Source organism: Olea europaea, unplaced genomic scaffold (genome assembly GCF_002742605.1).
Source record: "Olea europaea var. sylvestris unplaced genomic scaffold, O_europaea_v1 scaffold1244, whole genome shotgun sequence".
NCBI classification, from domain to species: domain Eukaryota; kingdom Viridiplantae; phylum Streptophyta; class Magnoliopsida; order Lamiales; family Oleaceae; genus Olea; species Olea europaea.
The window spans coordinates 32232-47326 of record NW_019229877.1 but is presented as its reverse complement, the minus strand read 5'-3'; the positions used below and the strand labels follow the sequence as shown (position 1 = coordinate 47326).

Sequence of the window (15095 nt, the reverse complement as noted above, 5' to 3'; positions counted from 1 at the left end):
AATTGATTGAATAACAAAATAGGCTATTATATAGCCTTACATGGGTTGGGCAAAACCCAACCCCAATCGCTTAACCCGATGAACCAAAATCAAAATCGATCAATTTGGGTAGATTAAGTTCAATTAGGCTGGACTGGATTGAAAAATTAAATTTGGGATTGAGTTGGATTCGATTGGGTATCGGGTTATGATTTAAAATTCAACCCTCGATGAGTTAAAAAAATTAATATCTAAGATGATAAAAAAAATAAAAATAAAAATAAAAATAAACACAATATGAGGACTTATAATTTATAAACGTTCATTTTATTTATATAGATTAATTCACATGAACACTTTTTTTGTATAAATGAAATGCTATTTGACAATAAAGTAAAAAATTAAGAACATGATGATGAAATGAATAAATTACAAAAAAATAGTAAAAAAAAATGCTTCATAAATTTTTAATTTATTTATATATTATTTTTCAAAAAAAAAAATCCTTATATAGTTATTAAAAAAACAGAGATTTTTAAGTAATTTCAAATTTTTAAAATTTATCAAAATTCAAAATTTAAAAAAAAAAATCGGATTCAACTTTAAATTGGGCCGAATCCCAAATCGACCAAATCAACCCGATCCGACCCAAACTTGATTGGTTTGGGTTGAGTTAGGTATAAATCATTAAGCCCATGTTTGATCCCCATTACGTGAAAAAATTAATGAGGGGAATAGTATTTTTTTGAAAAATAAATGGTTTAAAAAGAATGAAAAGTTTTTTATTTACGTGTAATATTATTTTATGGAAAGTGTGTGGTTGAAAATAGGAGAGAGAGAAATGAAATGTAATAAAATTTAATGTAATGGAGCTCAAACAGGGGCTAAATGGGTTGGGTTTGTTTGATTTTAAATTAAACCGACCATGTTGGATTGAATTTGGGTTGAGAAAAAATCAACCAAACCCAATCCATGCACAACTCTAACCTTACAAACAACCTAAAACAAGAAGAACTGTCCACGTCTAACAACTTTTAATAACTTGGTAAGACTAAAATTGATGCGGCACCAATAAGACGATTAATAGAAAAAGACGACAGATTTAGAAAGAATAGGGAATTAAGGGGCGGAGATAAGGAGAGGGATGCATTATAAGCCACCAAAATAATTATTCATTTATCAACTAAAAAATTACAAAGCAAAGTATATTTAAATAGTAAAGCAAACCCTAACGAGATTGGGCCCGAGGCCATACAAGTCCAAGTTTCTAAATAATAGTCCAAAAAAATAAATAAAACTTAACTAGAAAATAAAAAAATAAATGTCCGATGTCCTCATCAACTCTCTCAGAATGGAAGAAAACTCGACCCTGTCGAGTGGATATATCACTGTAGGCTGTCGTTAATCTCCCAACCATAAGCTAAGCGATTGGACAAGCTTTTTCCGGCTTCTGTAGAAATGTGTCAGGGGAGGCCTGAACCTGATGTCTTCACCAACTCCCCTTGGGTAAACGGGAGGCGATTTAGGCCAAGAAAGATCATGTTGACTCCAATAAAACTCCAATAAATCTGGATCCAATTGCTGTAGTCTCTCTCTGGAGATCTATGTACAATCAGAATCTGGTCAACCAACCCAACGAACGAGGAAGCGTTGAACATCTTCATCATTAGTAAACACATTTTCTTGATCTAAAATAGTATCAATTTTATCTGTATGTGCTGTGAAAGGTGGTAGTGGGTTAGAAGTGGCCAAATAGTCGGGATCAAGGTCCACAAAAGGAGGTAACAAAGGATCATCTGAGGGAATGAAATGACCTTTATAAGCTACTAGGTCCTCAACATTGAAAGTAGAGTGGTAGCCAAGATGTAGTGAAATGTTAACAACATATGCATTTGGACCAACTTGCTTTAAAATTTTAAAAGGACCAACACTACAAGCTTGCAATCTGGAGACGGGTCCATGTAGACGCCGCTCTGGCCTAATGCGGACCATAACGTAATCCCCAACGTGAAACTCAATATGTCGTTTATGCAAATCAGCTTGGAGTTTTATTTTACATTACTAGCTTCAAGTTGTTTATTAATCTCAATATGCAAATCACAAAGATGTGCAAATGCTTCGGCTGACACTGATATAGGGATGAGATCTAACGGTTTCCTAGGCTTGTGCCCATGAACGGCTTCAAATGGACTCATACCTAATGAACGATTTATGGAGCTATTATATGCAATTTGAGCTACAGGAAGGATCAAATCCCAATTTCGAAAATTTTCCCGAACCAAACAATGTGATAGGTTACCAAGACTTCGATTAACTACTTCAGTTTGACCGTCAGTCTGAGGGTGGTAGGCCGTAGAAAATTTTAATTTGGTACCCATCTTTTGCCACAAAGTCCTCCAAAAATGGCTAGCAAAACGAACATCCCTATCGGACACAATGGTCGTAGGAAGCCCATACAATTTAACAATCTCATTAAAGAACAACATGGCCACCTTAGACGCATTTGAGGTCTTGCTAGATGGGATAAAATGAGCCATTTTCGAAAAAAGGTCAACAACCACAAAATAGAATCATGTTTCTTTGGGGTGCGTGGAAAGCCTAATACAAAATCCATACTAACATCTTGTCAAGGACAATTGGGGACGGAAAGAGGGGTGTATAGGCCTGTGTTTTGCCTCTTATGTTTACTCAATTGACAAGTGTTACATGTACTAACAATCTTAGCCACATCTTTCTTCAAGCTAGGCCAATAGAATTGGCGTTCAACTTCATCTATGGTCTTATCATGTCTAAAGTGACCGGCTAACCCTCCCGCATGAATTTCCCACACTATGAAATTTCACACTGAAGTTCGAGGGATGCACAATTTATTGGCTCGAAAGAGATAACCCTCCTTAAGTCGGAAGCCATCTATGGTGTTTGATTGTCCCCTTTGCAAATCGAGAAAGATATCCTTAAAATCGATACATGCCTCGTAATCCTCCTTGACCCTTTCAAAACCAATGACCTTGACACTCATGATCGACAAAAGGGAGACACGACGACTTAATGCATCAGCTACTTGATTTTCCACTCCCTTCTTGTGTTTTAAAACAAATGAATAGGCCTGTAAATATTCAATCCAACGACCATGCCTAGAACTTAATCTTTTCTGGGAGTTGAGGTAACAGAGGGTTTCATGGTTCGAATAAAGGACAAATTCCTGGGGCAACAAATAGTGGCACCAATAGCGCAAAGCCTGGACCACAGCATACAGTTCCTTATCATAAGTCAAGTACCGTTGTTTGGTTTTATTTAACTTCTCACTGAAGTAGGCAATAGGGTGACGATCCTGACTCAAGACTCCGCCTATACCTACCCCGGAGGCATCACATTCAACTTCAAAGACTTTGGAAAAGTCGGGAAGACGCATGACAGGAGCTTCCGTGATTCGTTTCTTGACCAACTTAAAGGGCTTAGCTACTTCTTGTGTCCAATGAAATTTCCCTTTTTTCAGGCACTCCGTAATAGGGTCTATAATAGTGCTAAACCCTTTGATAAAGCGACGGTAAAATGTAGCTAAGCCATGAAAGCTCCTGACGTCATGAATAGTTTTAGGCTCAGACCAGTTAATAATTACCTGAACCTTAGCAGAGTCAGTAGAAACCCCTGTCGAAGAGACGATGAACCCCCAAAAAATGACTGTATCGATGAAGAAAGAGCACTTATTGACGTTAGCATACAGATTGGTTGCACGAAGGGTAGAGCAAACTTGTGTGAGGTGGTCACGATGTTGCTCCTTAGTCTTGCTATAAATTAGGATATCATCAAAGTAGACAACAAGAAACTTACCCATGAAAGGTCGAAGAGTTTGTGTCATTACCCGTATAAAAGTACTTGGCGCATTACTTAGCCTAAAAGGCATGACCAGCCATTCATAAAGACCATCTTTCATTTTAAACGCGGTCTTCCACTCATCACCTGGGCGAGTTCGAATCTGATGGTATCCACTCTTCAGATCAATCTTCGAAACGATTATAGCACCAACCATCATATCTAGCATATCATCAAGTCTAGGAACGGGAAAACGATACTTCACTGTGATCCTATTGTTCTCGCGACTATCCACACACATCCTCCAAGAACCATCCTTTTTGGGCGTCAATAGGGCTGGGACAACACACGGGCTTAAACTCTCACGAATGAATCCTTTGTGAAGGAGGTCGTCCACTTGCCTTTGAAGTTCACCGTGCTCTGTAGGATTCATTCGATAATGAGGCAAATTTGGAAGGGATGCCCCTGGGACAAAAACTATGGCATGTTGAATATCCCGTAGAGGAGGTAGATGATCAGGTAGGTCCTCCGGAAAGACATCTCGAAACTCTAAAAGGATCGACTGGACTTTAGTAGGGCTCTCTATTGTGGAGTGAGATGAAACCTCCATGACTACCAAAGCGAACACAATTGAGTCACTAACAAGTGTTCACTCAAACTCTATAGGACTAATAATATGCAATCCCTTTCGTTCCACACTCTTCTTCGTTTCCAGTGGGCCAACAGGCTTTGGGGGCAGTGGATTAAGGTGAATCTTCTTTCCATTAAACACGAAGGAGTATGAATTGGATCGACCATAGATGATTACATATAGGTCAAATAACTAAGGTCATCCCAAGATGATGTGCTTGACATCCATTGAAATGACATTACACCATATATGGTCCTTATACTCGAGAAACTGGATAGGGACTAGACAACGCTTCTTGACAGATATAGAGAAGGTATCAACCCAAGAGACGCTGTATGGTTGAGGGTGAGGAACAAACTTCAACCCTAGATAGGATACAGTAGCCAACGAAACCGCATTAATGCAGCTACCACCATCCACGATAACTTTACAGCCCTTGTTATTAATCTTGATGTAAGTGTGGAAGATGGCATGACGGCGCCAATCATCGACATCCCTAGGTTGGGTAAGAGTGCAACGGAGGACACCGACTCTAGGCGTATGTAGGATAAGGGGACTAGCCTGAATACAATTTAAGAAGGTATTTTCACTATCCTCCAAGTCATTAAACTCTTCTAACTTAGGCTCACAAACCTGGTCCTCTAGTGGCTCGTCGACTATACCTTCACGCTCTTCGATAACTACGACTCGGCTAGGACATTTAGAAGAAATATGACCCAAACCATTACAGTTGAAGCATTGCAAATGGGAGGACGTCCTTGAAACCTCAGAACCTCTACCTTTGCTATCCGATGTAGGGGTAGTATTAGAAGGAGGAGGTCCTAGAATAGATTTAGGAGATGGAGTGGATGCAGAAGAGGTTGCAGGGTTGGAGTCACTACAATTTCTATACGGTGTCCTAGTCACTAAATTGTAATCCCGACGAAAGCGTAAGCGTGGTCAAGAGTGGTGACGCCTCTAACGACAAGCTCACGCCTAAAATCATCTCTTAGACCTTGCCTAAACATACTCAAAGTCATGACCTCATCCTCAACGACCCGACATCTCATTCGAAACTCATCAAACTGCGCGATGTATTTGGTCACAGGTCGATTGCCTTGTGTAAGTGTGTTCCATTGGTCTAACAAGTTACCCCTATAGAATTGAGGTAAATATTTTTTTTGAAGGTGACACTTCATTTCATCCCAGCTCTCGATAGAGGGAGCATGACGCCTCTCCAGGAGGTCCTCAACACTTTTCCAAAATAGTTGAGCAGTGCCAGTTAATTTCAAACTGGCAAATTGTACCCTCTGATCTTCCGAGACCCCATACCAGGCAAAGAAGCGATCCATATCCCTAACCCATTGATTGAATACACTAGGATCTAGACAACCATCAAATGTAGAGGCGTCTAACTTAATATTTCGAAAGAGGCGCTCTTCGTGGCAAGGGGGAGATAGTGTACCATAACGGTGATATTCCCGCTCACGCCACGAGTCTGATTTCCTTTCCTAAGATCATGTCTGGCGTGGTGTCAACCACCGTGTGGACGACGATGAGATCTATTAATGGAAGTTTCAGAGTTTTCAGGTGTCAACCACCGTGTGGACGACGATGAGATCTATTAATGGAAGTTTCAGAGTTTTCAACTTCAGTCGAATATGGGGTTGGATCGAGAGTGCTCAACCTAGCTGTTAGGGCTCTATTCTCCTCACGAGTAGAGGCTACCTCAATTTGGACAGTGATTAATTGATTTTGTAATTGTGTCAATTGTCGGGTGAGAGCTTCAATTTGGAAAGGGTCCATGACAAGTGTACCAGCACTAGAAGCAAGAACACGACCACTACGCAATTGCATACACGGTAACACTAGTTAAGTGAAGTGCGCTATAGAAATCAATAAACAACGAGTGCCAACAGTAGATTAGCAATCTGATATTCTATTATTATTATTTTTATTTTTTTGTGTTTGTGAAAAATGGGATTACGTAAAGTCCGATCTTAGCAAGCTAATAATACTAATGCGAATAAAATAAAAAAGTAAAGGTACAAATGATAGGCCTAGTCACGCAGGGTAAACGGGTGAGCAATGGAAGTCAGTTCGCGAATTCAGATCAAGTAGGATTAAGGCCAAAATTAGCAAAATAGTAGTAACACAAAGAAATAATTGATGCAATTCTAAATAAAACAGTAGTGTCAACTAAAAATAGATAAGAGCAGTGCCTGAGTTCGGTTGTAACTTCCAATATTCCAATTGGTTTGAATTGCCAACGTATGGGGCTCCAGGTATGTCTCTGTTCTATCCCTCACTTCAGGTGTTTTCCACTTCAGTATGTACTCCTGTTGACTTGTAACTTATACTACTTTAGCTCTGGTTTTGCTGTGTTTGGGAAACTCCAAGGTGGTTGACAGATTGTGGCTTCTGGAGATTGTAGCTTTTACTTGTGGACTAAGGTCCAGGTAGCTAGTAATGTAGCAACTTGTGGAAAGTAGTGTAAGATATATTGGTATGTGTATGGGTTTTTGGTACTGCAACTACCGATGGTGGGGAATTGAGCTCTGATTCTACGATTTTTGGTGGGCGTTCGGATTGTGGGCTGTGGTTTATTGATGTGAGTTGTGAGGAGTGGAAAGACAGTACCTTAATAGTGGAGATGACTGTGACATTTTGAGTGTGAAGGTGGAAGTGAAGGGGATGGAAAGAGGTAACGACCGACTGGATTGTAAAAGTCGGCAGCGACGACTGGCGGAAGCGAGGGAACGGGCGACTGGTGGGGGTGAGCGAACAGAACGAAAGTGAAGGGGATGGAAAGAGGCGACGACCGACTGGATTGTAAAAGTCGGTGGCGGTGACTGGCGGAAGCGAGGCAGAATGACGGGGAAACCAAATGAAATTTGGGTTGCTGGTCATGAAAACGGTTCGAGTTCAGATGTTGGGTCGGCTTGGAAATCGCGATGATGGGAAGAGAAGATGAAGGGAAGAGAAGATGAAGTAAAGGGATGCAGTGAGTATTTGTGACTTGAGCTGATTGTTGTAAATTGGGTCAGTAATGGGCTAGGTTAAATTGGGCTGCTTTATGTGTGAATAGATTTGGGTTATTATGGGTTGGACCGTGTCTATTAAAGGTGGGTAGGATTGGTGTTGTACGTGGGCCAATTGGGAAATTGTAATTAAGGTCTAAAGTTGAAATTGATGGAACAACAATGTTACTAGCAGCAGCCACAAACTGACAAAATACAATTTATTTTTTTATTTTTTTTGTAATAGATTGCAGAAAATCTAAAATTTGAAATTTCATGCATAAACAGTACCCGTGAATAGTAAAACTTTTTTTTTTTTTTTTTTTTGCAACTAAGAGAGAAAAGTGACAGGAAAAAAAAAAAAGAAATTGCTGCTCTTACATTAAATTTGTTTCGATTATGCTGTTCCAACAAATTTTGGGAAGGGGATACGAAGAAATTTTGGTTTGAGGATGATAAATTACCAAGATTCTGCCCTGATACCAAATTTGATGAAGCACCAATAAAAAGATTAATAGAAAAAACGACAGATTCAGAAAGAATAGGAAATTAAAGGTGAGAAGAAGAAGAATTTAACAGAAGAAGGAGAGGGATGAGCCATAAGCCACCAAAATAATTATTCATTTATCAACTAAAAAATTACAAAGCAAAGTATGTTTAAATAGTAAAGCAAACCCTAACGAAATTGGGCTCGAGCCCATACAAGTTCAATTTTCTAAATAATAGTCCAAGAAAATAAATAAAGTTTAACTAGAAAATAAAATAAATAAATTTCCGATGTCCTCATCAAAAACTAAGCCCTTGTTTGGTGGCAAATAAAATTAAATTTTGATAAAAGTTAGTGAAATGTGTAGTTGAAACTCATGCTTCTTGGAATTTTTGAACTTTGTAAACACCAATTCATCATTTCGAGCAAAAACGAGATCATCAACATACAAGCTTACAATTAATACTTTGCCTTACTATTTTTTTCATGATGAAAAAAGTAAGCTCGTAATCACTTCCTTTATGAAAGTCTTCTTTACAACAATATCAAGCACGAGGTGTTTGTTTAAGCTCATGAAATACCTTCTTCAACTTATATCCACAAGGTTGCTCCACAAGAACCTCTTCATCCAACTCACCATATGAGAAGGGCCTACCAATTTCAATAGATTCGACTCACACAAAAGTTGTTAAATTTGGCAAGAAAAAACTGAAAAAAAGAACCGGTTGGAGGACATGGGATGGCCAAACCGGGGCAAATATAAACAAGAACTGCAATGGTGAAATAATAGGCTCTAGCAAAATGTTGAGTTTCGAAGTAAAGGAAGACTCAGTTGTAACAAAGAAGAATCACAGACAGTGGATTATGAACGAGTATTCACTTGACTGCGTTTCTTAGGACGGGTAGACGAGCAAGGATTACGTGGTTTGCAAGATTATGAAAATCTTCCCAGCGCCAATGGATCAGCTCGTCGTTCGGTTCACAAATGGAAATCGGAGCAAATATGAGAGGTGGTGAAAATCCAAGAATCAACAAGGAATTGGGCAAGAAAAGATCGATCAATAATAAATGAAGTTTGTCCAAATACAAACAGGAAGCAAAAAGTATAAGATCCTTTGATGTACGACATGTAAGAGAGTTTTGGTTACAAGGATCCTATACTGCAAGAGAGTGATTTGCACATGGAGAACAATTTCTGTTTCAAATTTTCAGTGAGGGACGAAGAAGTTATGATAGTATTAGACAAGCAACCTTTAAATATGATGAAGATTTTCTTTCTTAATTCAAAGTTACTCAATGAATTTAGATGCGAATTCAAAAAAAGTCAAGTTGCACATGAAAAAAAAAAAAAAAAAAAAAAAAAAAAAAAAAAAAAGTCAAGCTGCACATGAAAATATAATTCTACTTCGTAATTTATTCTTTCCATAGTATCAGAACAAATCAAAACTCTCAAGAGTTTGGTTTAAATCAATTCTTCTTCCCTTGGTCATGTCCATTTCTTTGCTGTCCTTCTCCAATCTATCTTGTCCTATATCTATGCAATGCTGGCCTAACTATAGACGAGGTAGTCGATCGCCTAATACCCACTTTGGTGAGGGCCCCAAAAATATTATTTGTTTTTTATTTTACATGTATTTTTATATACATATGGGACCTCATATTTGAAATAGGTCTAAAGCCTTCAAAATCTTAGGACCGACCTTGTATCTATGACCAATGACAAAGAATAAGTGATGGCACCAATTCTCAAACCTCAGCAACTTCTCTCGAGTAGAAATAAATCCGAACCGAAATTGAAAGTTCTGGTTTGGATTAGATTTTAATAATTAAGTGGACCCCGAATGATTCCATTTAACCCAAAGTATAATGAATGGTTTTCAAGTATTAAAATACTCGTATTGATCCACTCGATGCACATGCCTATATTTTGTCATGTACGTAATAAATTAGTAAATCTGCTAATAAGCCACTCTCGACAACAAAATTTGCTCAGATTTATTTTTTTTCTAAAATTGAAACCTCAAATTTGAGCTTTGTCTCGCGGTGCCTTTCAAAGAAAAATCGTCCATGGTTTCAACCTACCCAACCAAGTCATGTGAAACATCAAATAGCAATCAAGAGTCGACTGCCTTATCCTATCTCGTGACCACTTCATCATCATCACATATCCACAGAATTCAGTAAAGGCATTGAAGTGTAATTTTTAATTGTATTGTAATCCAAATGATATTACTCTAATTGATTTAATAATACAATGAAAATGTAATTCTTTTAGGTATCTTACGTTGTAACTTAAGTTCTAATAAGTTTTAAATTTCAAAATTAAAAGTAAATTTAATTTTCAACTTCCAAATTTACATTTTAATACAAATTTGAAATTCATGATTAATGTATTATAACTTATACATAAATATGATTTATTTTCATGAATGTGGGGTTGCATTTCTTCCTATAAAAGAGAGTGATTTTCATGGGGTTAACCATAACATGGAAAAAATAATTTCATAAGAATACTCTCTATACTTATATATTATTTTCTATAATTTTGGCAATTTGATAAAGGTTTGTTCACTTAGCTCTTTATGGTCGTGCCCATAGAAGGAGAACCGATTGTGAGTCCTATGAGTTCTATTTTGGAATCGTGTAGTGCCAAAAGCACCTGCATGATGGGATGCAACCCGACTTTAAAACAGCGTCTTTGACGTGACTTCCAAAACTTGCATTTCTAACTCTTCTTCTCGTATATTCATATTATTATTACATATAAATTGATTGTTTTAATTGGTAAGTATCTAAACACAAATCACCCAATTTTTCCAACATCTTATTGTCTACCATTCTTACTGAGTACTATTATTCATCATTATCGATGTTAAATGCTAGTTTTGGCACTGTTAATTACATGATATTAAATGATATATTCATTTTAAATGTAAAGTCGCATGACTAGTTTAATTGAATCTATAAAATGTATACGCCTAAATCAATGCTCTAACATCACTAATGTTAAATATTACCAATTTACAATCGTAAGATCAATTTAATGTTCCAATTTTATGCAAATTAATAACCAAACAAATTCCAATATTCCCCCCAAAAAAAAAAAAAATTGTACAGTATCATTTAATATGCATGCCACAATCCTAACAAGTGTAAGCGATTAATATGGTTTGCATGGGCTGGCATTGAAATCAAGTTAGGTGGACTGATAGGCATTAATGTCACATTGGATAGTCAGATAATATATTTCAAATTTCGCTATACATCTCTTTTTTAATCACGTTGAATTCAATTTAATATAACATAATAAAATCTGTATTCTTAAATTGATCCATTCAATTTTATTAATCATAAAAACCAGCTTTAACACATTTCCTTCAAGACTAACTAGTTACCTCTGAGCTTGAGTGGCATTTCATAACCACAACTCATCTGTTATTAATAAATAACATCGACCAGTTTCGACCTCTACTTAATTTTATTCAAACTTGATTCTAGTAATAGATAAATCAGAAAAATCATTACAAACCTCCCTTGTTTATTTTTTACTGCAAACTCTAATAATTATTTTTGAATTTTTCAGAAAGAAATAGAAAGAGACAGACAGACTAGAAATAATACTTGCCATGTCAATGACACCAAAAGGATATTAAATGAATATAATTGAGACTTGCTTTAGCTACAGCCTTGACAGGTTCCCTTAACCGAGTTACTCCCTATGAGTTGACCATGCACTCGGTTAATACATGGCTACTTCCACTACTTGAGAGCTTATGATTTCATGTTCTATTTCACTTCTCGATTTAGAGATTCTTTTCGCGTTTTAAAACGAGAAATGGAGCGTGTTTAGTTGTCCTTTAACCCTAACTCAAACTTCTAAGTTACATTTTTATCAAATATATTTTCGAAACTGCTTGAATTACCAGCAAATACTCGACTCCGGTGCTCCCCATTGTCTTGTAGTGGGTTGACAATAATTCACTCTTCTTCTATTGTCATAGAAATGCTACTATCGAGACTGTTTGAGCAGAAGTTTAATTCCAACATTTACTATACCCCCATCAATTCTCTCAACTGTCTTCCACCCAATTCAGCCTCAAAAATGCCCTTAAATACCACCTCCTTCTCTACATTCATTCTCACTTTCTTCTCTGTATGTTTGTGTGTGTGATATAGAGGGAAATATATAAATATAGAGAGAGATGGAAAAATTGTATGTAATATTTGTTCTTGCACTTGTACTTGTGCATGCAACTGCAAGAAACATTCCTACCGAAACAAAAGACACAAACCCTAACGCTAATACCCTAACCCACGTGGAAAACAAACACAATGTGGGTGCTGCCGGCGTAGATGATCAGAAGAACTTCGTCACTTTCGGCGGCGTGGGGGGCTGTGCCGGTGTTGGTGGAGTTGCAGGGGTGCTGCCTGTTCTGCCTCTTGGTGGTGTTGGCGGAGTTGGTGGAGCCGGTGGCCTTGGGGGTGCTGGTGGTGTTGGAGGTCTAGGCGGCGGAATTGGAAAAGTTGGTGGCCTGGGTTTTAAAGGAGCCGGAATCGGTGGCGGAGTTGGTGGTGCAGCCGGTGCCGGCGGCATTTTGCCTTAAAAAGTTTGTTTTCAAGTGTCCTTTCTTGGTTGTCTTTTATTGTATTTTTCATGTTTATTCTGGGGTATGAAATTGTTGGCCTGCTGTCATAATTTTGTCTAATTAGGTTGTTGTCTGATGTTTTATTTCCGAGGTCTAATGTATTTCTTGTGTTTTGAATTCTGGAATTTAGTACGTAATAAGTTAATTTCTTGTCTATTTAATTTTGTCTACCTGTTGTTATTTACCAATACTCTACTAGTAAATTAAGTTCATGTTTGATGCTTAATGAATTTTAGCAAACAAAGTTGATAAAAGAAAATGAGTACCATGAAATGTTCAATTCAAAAATGGATAAAAGTTGATGAATGTGGTTTAAAAAAAGTTGACCAGCTTTTTATCGAAAAAGGAAAAAAAAAATGTTCTATCAAACAATCCCTTATGCATAGACATACAAGAATCCTAGTCTTACGATATTAACTCGATTTTCCACTGAGAATTTTAAATTTGAACATATATTTAGCCCTCATTTGGTGGTAATTAAAATCAGAGTTTTATTAAATTTTGATAAAAATTGATCAAATGTATGATTAAAAAATTACGAGACTATGAAATATATAATATAATTGATTGTTGACTTTTATTTAAATTAAAATTTTAATTTTAATCAGCACCGAACAAGATGTTAGTTTATTTCTACTAACTATGGAGCCAAGTAAGAGAAAATATTTTGTATAAAAAACGAAGAATAAAATATAGTCTCTAAAATTGCAATCTTGAAGCTCAATTTGCTGTATGCGTGATCATTTACACAATGAAAATTGCTGAATATTTTGAATTGAAATGGGTGATTCTTAAAAAGTTTTAAGAAAGAAAACTTGATTTGGGGCATTCTAAAACAGTAATATACTAGCTACGGCTGTTGGATAGGATTTATTCGAAAGTTATATAAGCAGATATGAAACGAGTTCAATATTTAAAAACGCTTTCTATAAATAAAAAAGCAATATTGAGAGACGAGTTTACTTGAGATTTTTTTTTCTGTGTGCTTTGTGGGAACGATCCCTCTAGTAGCTGATATTTGCTATAAGCTCTTTTTGTCTAAAATTATTGTTGGAATTTTGGGATATTTATAGGTGTAAATTGGAAAAGTCTCCAATTGGTACGACAAATAGTTGCAACTTTTCCATTGCAAATAGAGCATATCAAAGAGTTATGTTGTTTCAGGTTGAGTGTGACATTTTGATAAGGTGCAATCTACACCATTAAATATGAAATGGACAAAATAATGATTAAAATTAATGTGTCAAAAGATGTGACCATAAGAGAAGACACATGAAAATCTATGAATAAGACCTCCCCAATTTCATTTTCTTAACTCCAATCAATTCCATATAATTGATTTCTAATTATTTCCCACTCCAAATTATGTCAAAGTTCCGTATACAATATCTTCCGTTTTAGAATACTACAATAAAGCGTTAGTTCGCTCGACAAAATTAATATTGTGCTATATTAATCTTGGAAGAAGCATCATATCTAGGGAGACGGATGTCCATTTGATCCTGATAGCTAGCACCACTACGAGATGAAATCTATCTTAAGGAGATCTCATCTCATTTATCTCTTTTGTATTTTTGCATTTTCTACATTTGAGTAAGTCGTGATTTGCTTATTATTATGCATGCACTATAGTTTCAATAAATCGTTCCTCTATTCACATTTGCATATGTTAGAAGTGTGACTCAAATAGGAGTTTAAATTGCATTAGATTTCTTATCTTTGTTTGGGACTCTTTGAGGGCTAGATTTTATACTATAAATACAGGGTTCCTCTTTCAGTATTGTAGAAGCCTTTTGTTGTATTGTACTCTCCTTTTATAGTGAATTAATAAAACATCGTTTCTTCTGACAATTCTTCTTTTACTTACTTTAATTTTGTTCTTGGATTATTCGTGATCTTGTTAATTACTTTAATTACAACAAGTTGTATTCATTAAATCTCAATTCCTGCATTATTGGTCAATCGGTCCCAACAAGTGGTATCAGAGTGGGGTTATTGGTGGATTTTTTGCCTGAAACTGATCAAAAATCGTTTGAAAATTACTAGAAAATCAGAAAATGAATCTGTCCAATTTTTCTATTTTCTACCGGATCTATTTTTACGTTTTCTGGTCAAACTAAAAAGAGTTTGGAGAAACGAATATCACCAGTGGACTCAGCAGGCAGAGACGGTCCAGAAAGGGTCATAAGTCGTCGGCGCATTTCCGGCAGTCGCCGGCGGTGAAACTCCGGCGAGGAGAGTGGCGGTGCGTGCGGCGGTTTACAGCGATGGTGTCTTCAGGCAGTTTTCTCCGAACGACGAGACGAACCTTGTGGTGCTGTCTAATTTCAGTTTTGGGCAAAATTGTGGTTCTGGACAATTTTGCCCCTTGCACGTTCGGTAGTTTTCAATTTTGGGTGTTGCAGGTTGCAAGTTCTTCCTGATTTGATTGAGATTTTTCAGAGATGAATTCGTTGAAGTATGAAATTCCGCTATTGGATCGCAATACAAGATTTTTGCTGTGGCAAGTAAAGGTGAGAGTTGTGTTGACGCAGATGGAT

The 15095-nt window shown here is 36.8% G+C and overlaps 1 protein-coding gene across 1 annotated transcript; it reads left to right on the top strand.

Moving 5' to 3' along the window:
- The first annotated feature begins 12041 nt into the window (after window positions 1-12041).
- LOC111374386 (glycine-rich protein 5-like) lies at window positions 12042-12709 on the top strand. The gene has a single exon (XM_022997052.1). The coding sequence runs from the start codon at window positions 12112-12114 to the stop codon at window positions 12511-12513; it is 402 nt and encodes a 133-aa protein (XP_022852820.1). The 5' UTR covers window positions 12042-12111; the 3' UTR covers window positions 12514-12709.
- Window positions 12710-15095: the final 2386 nt, after the last annotated feature.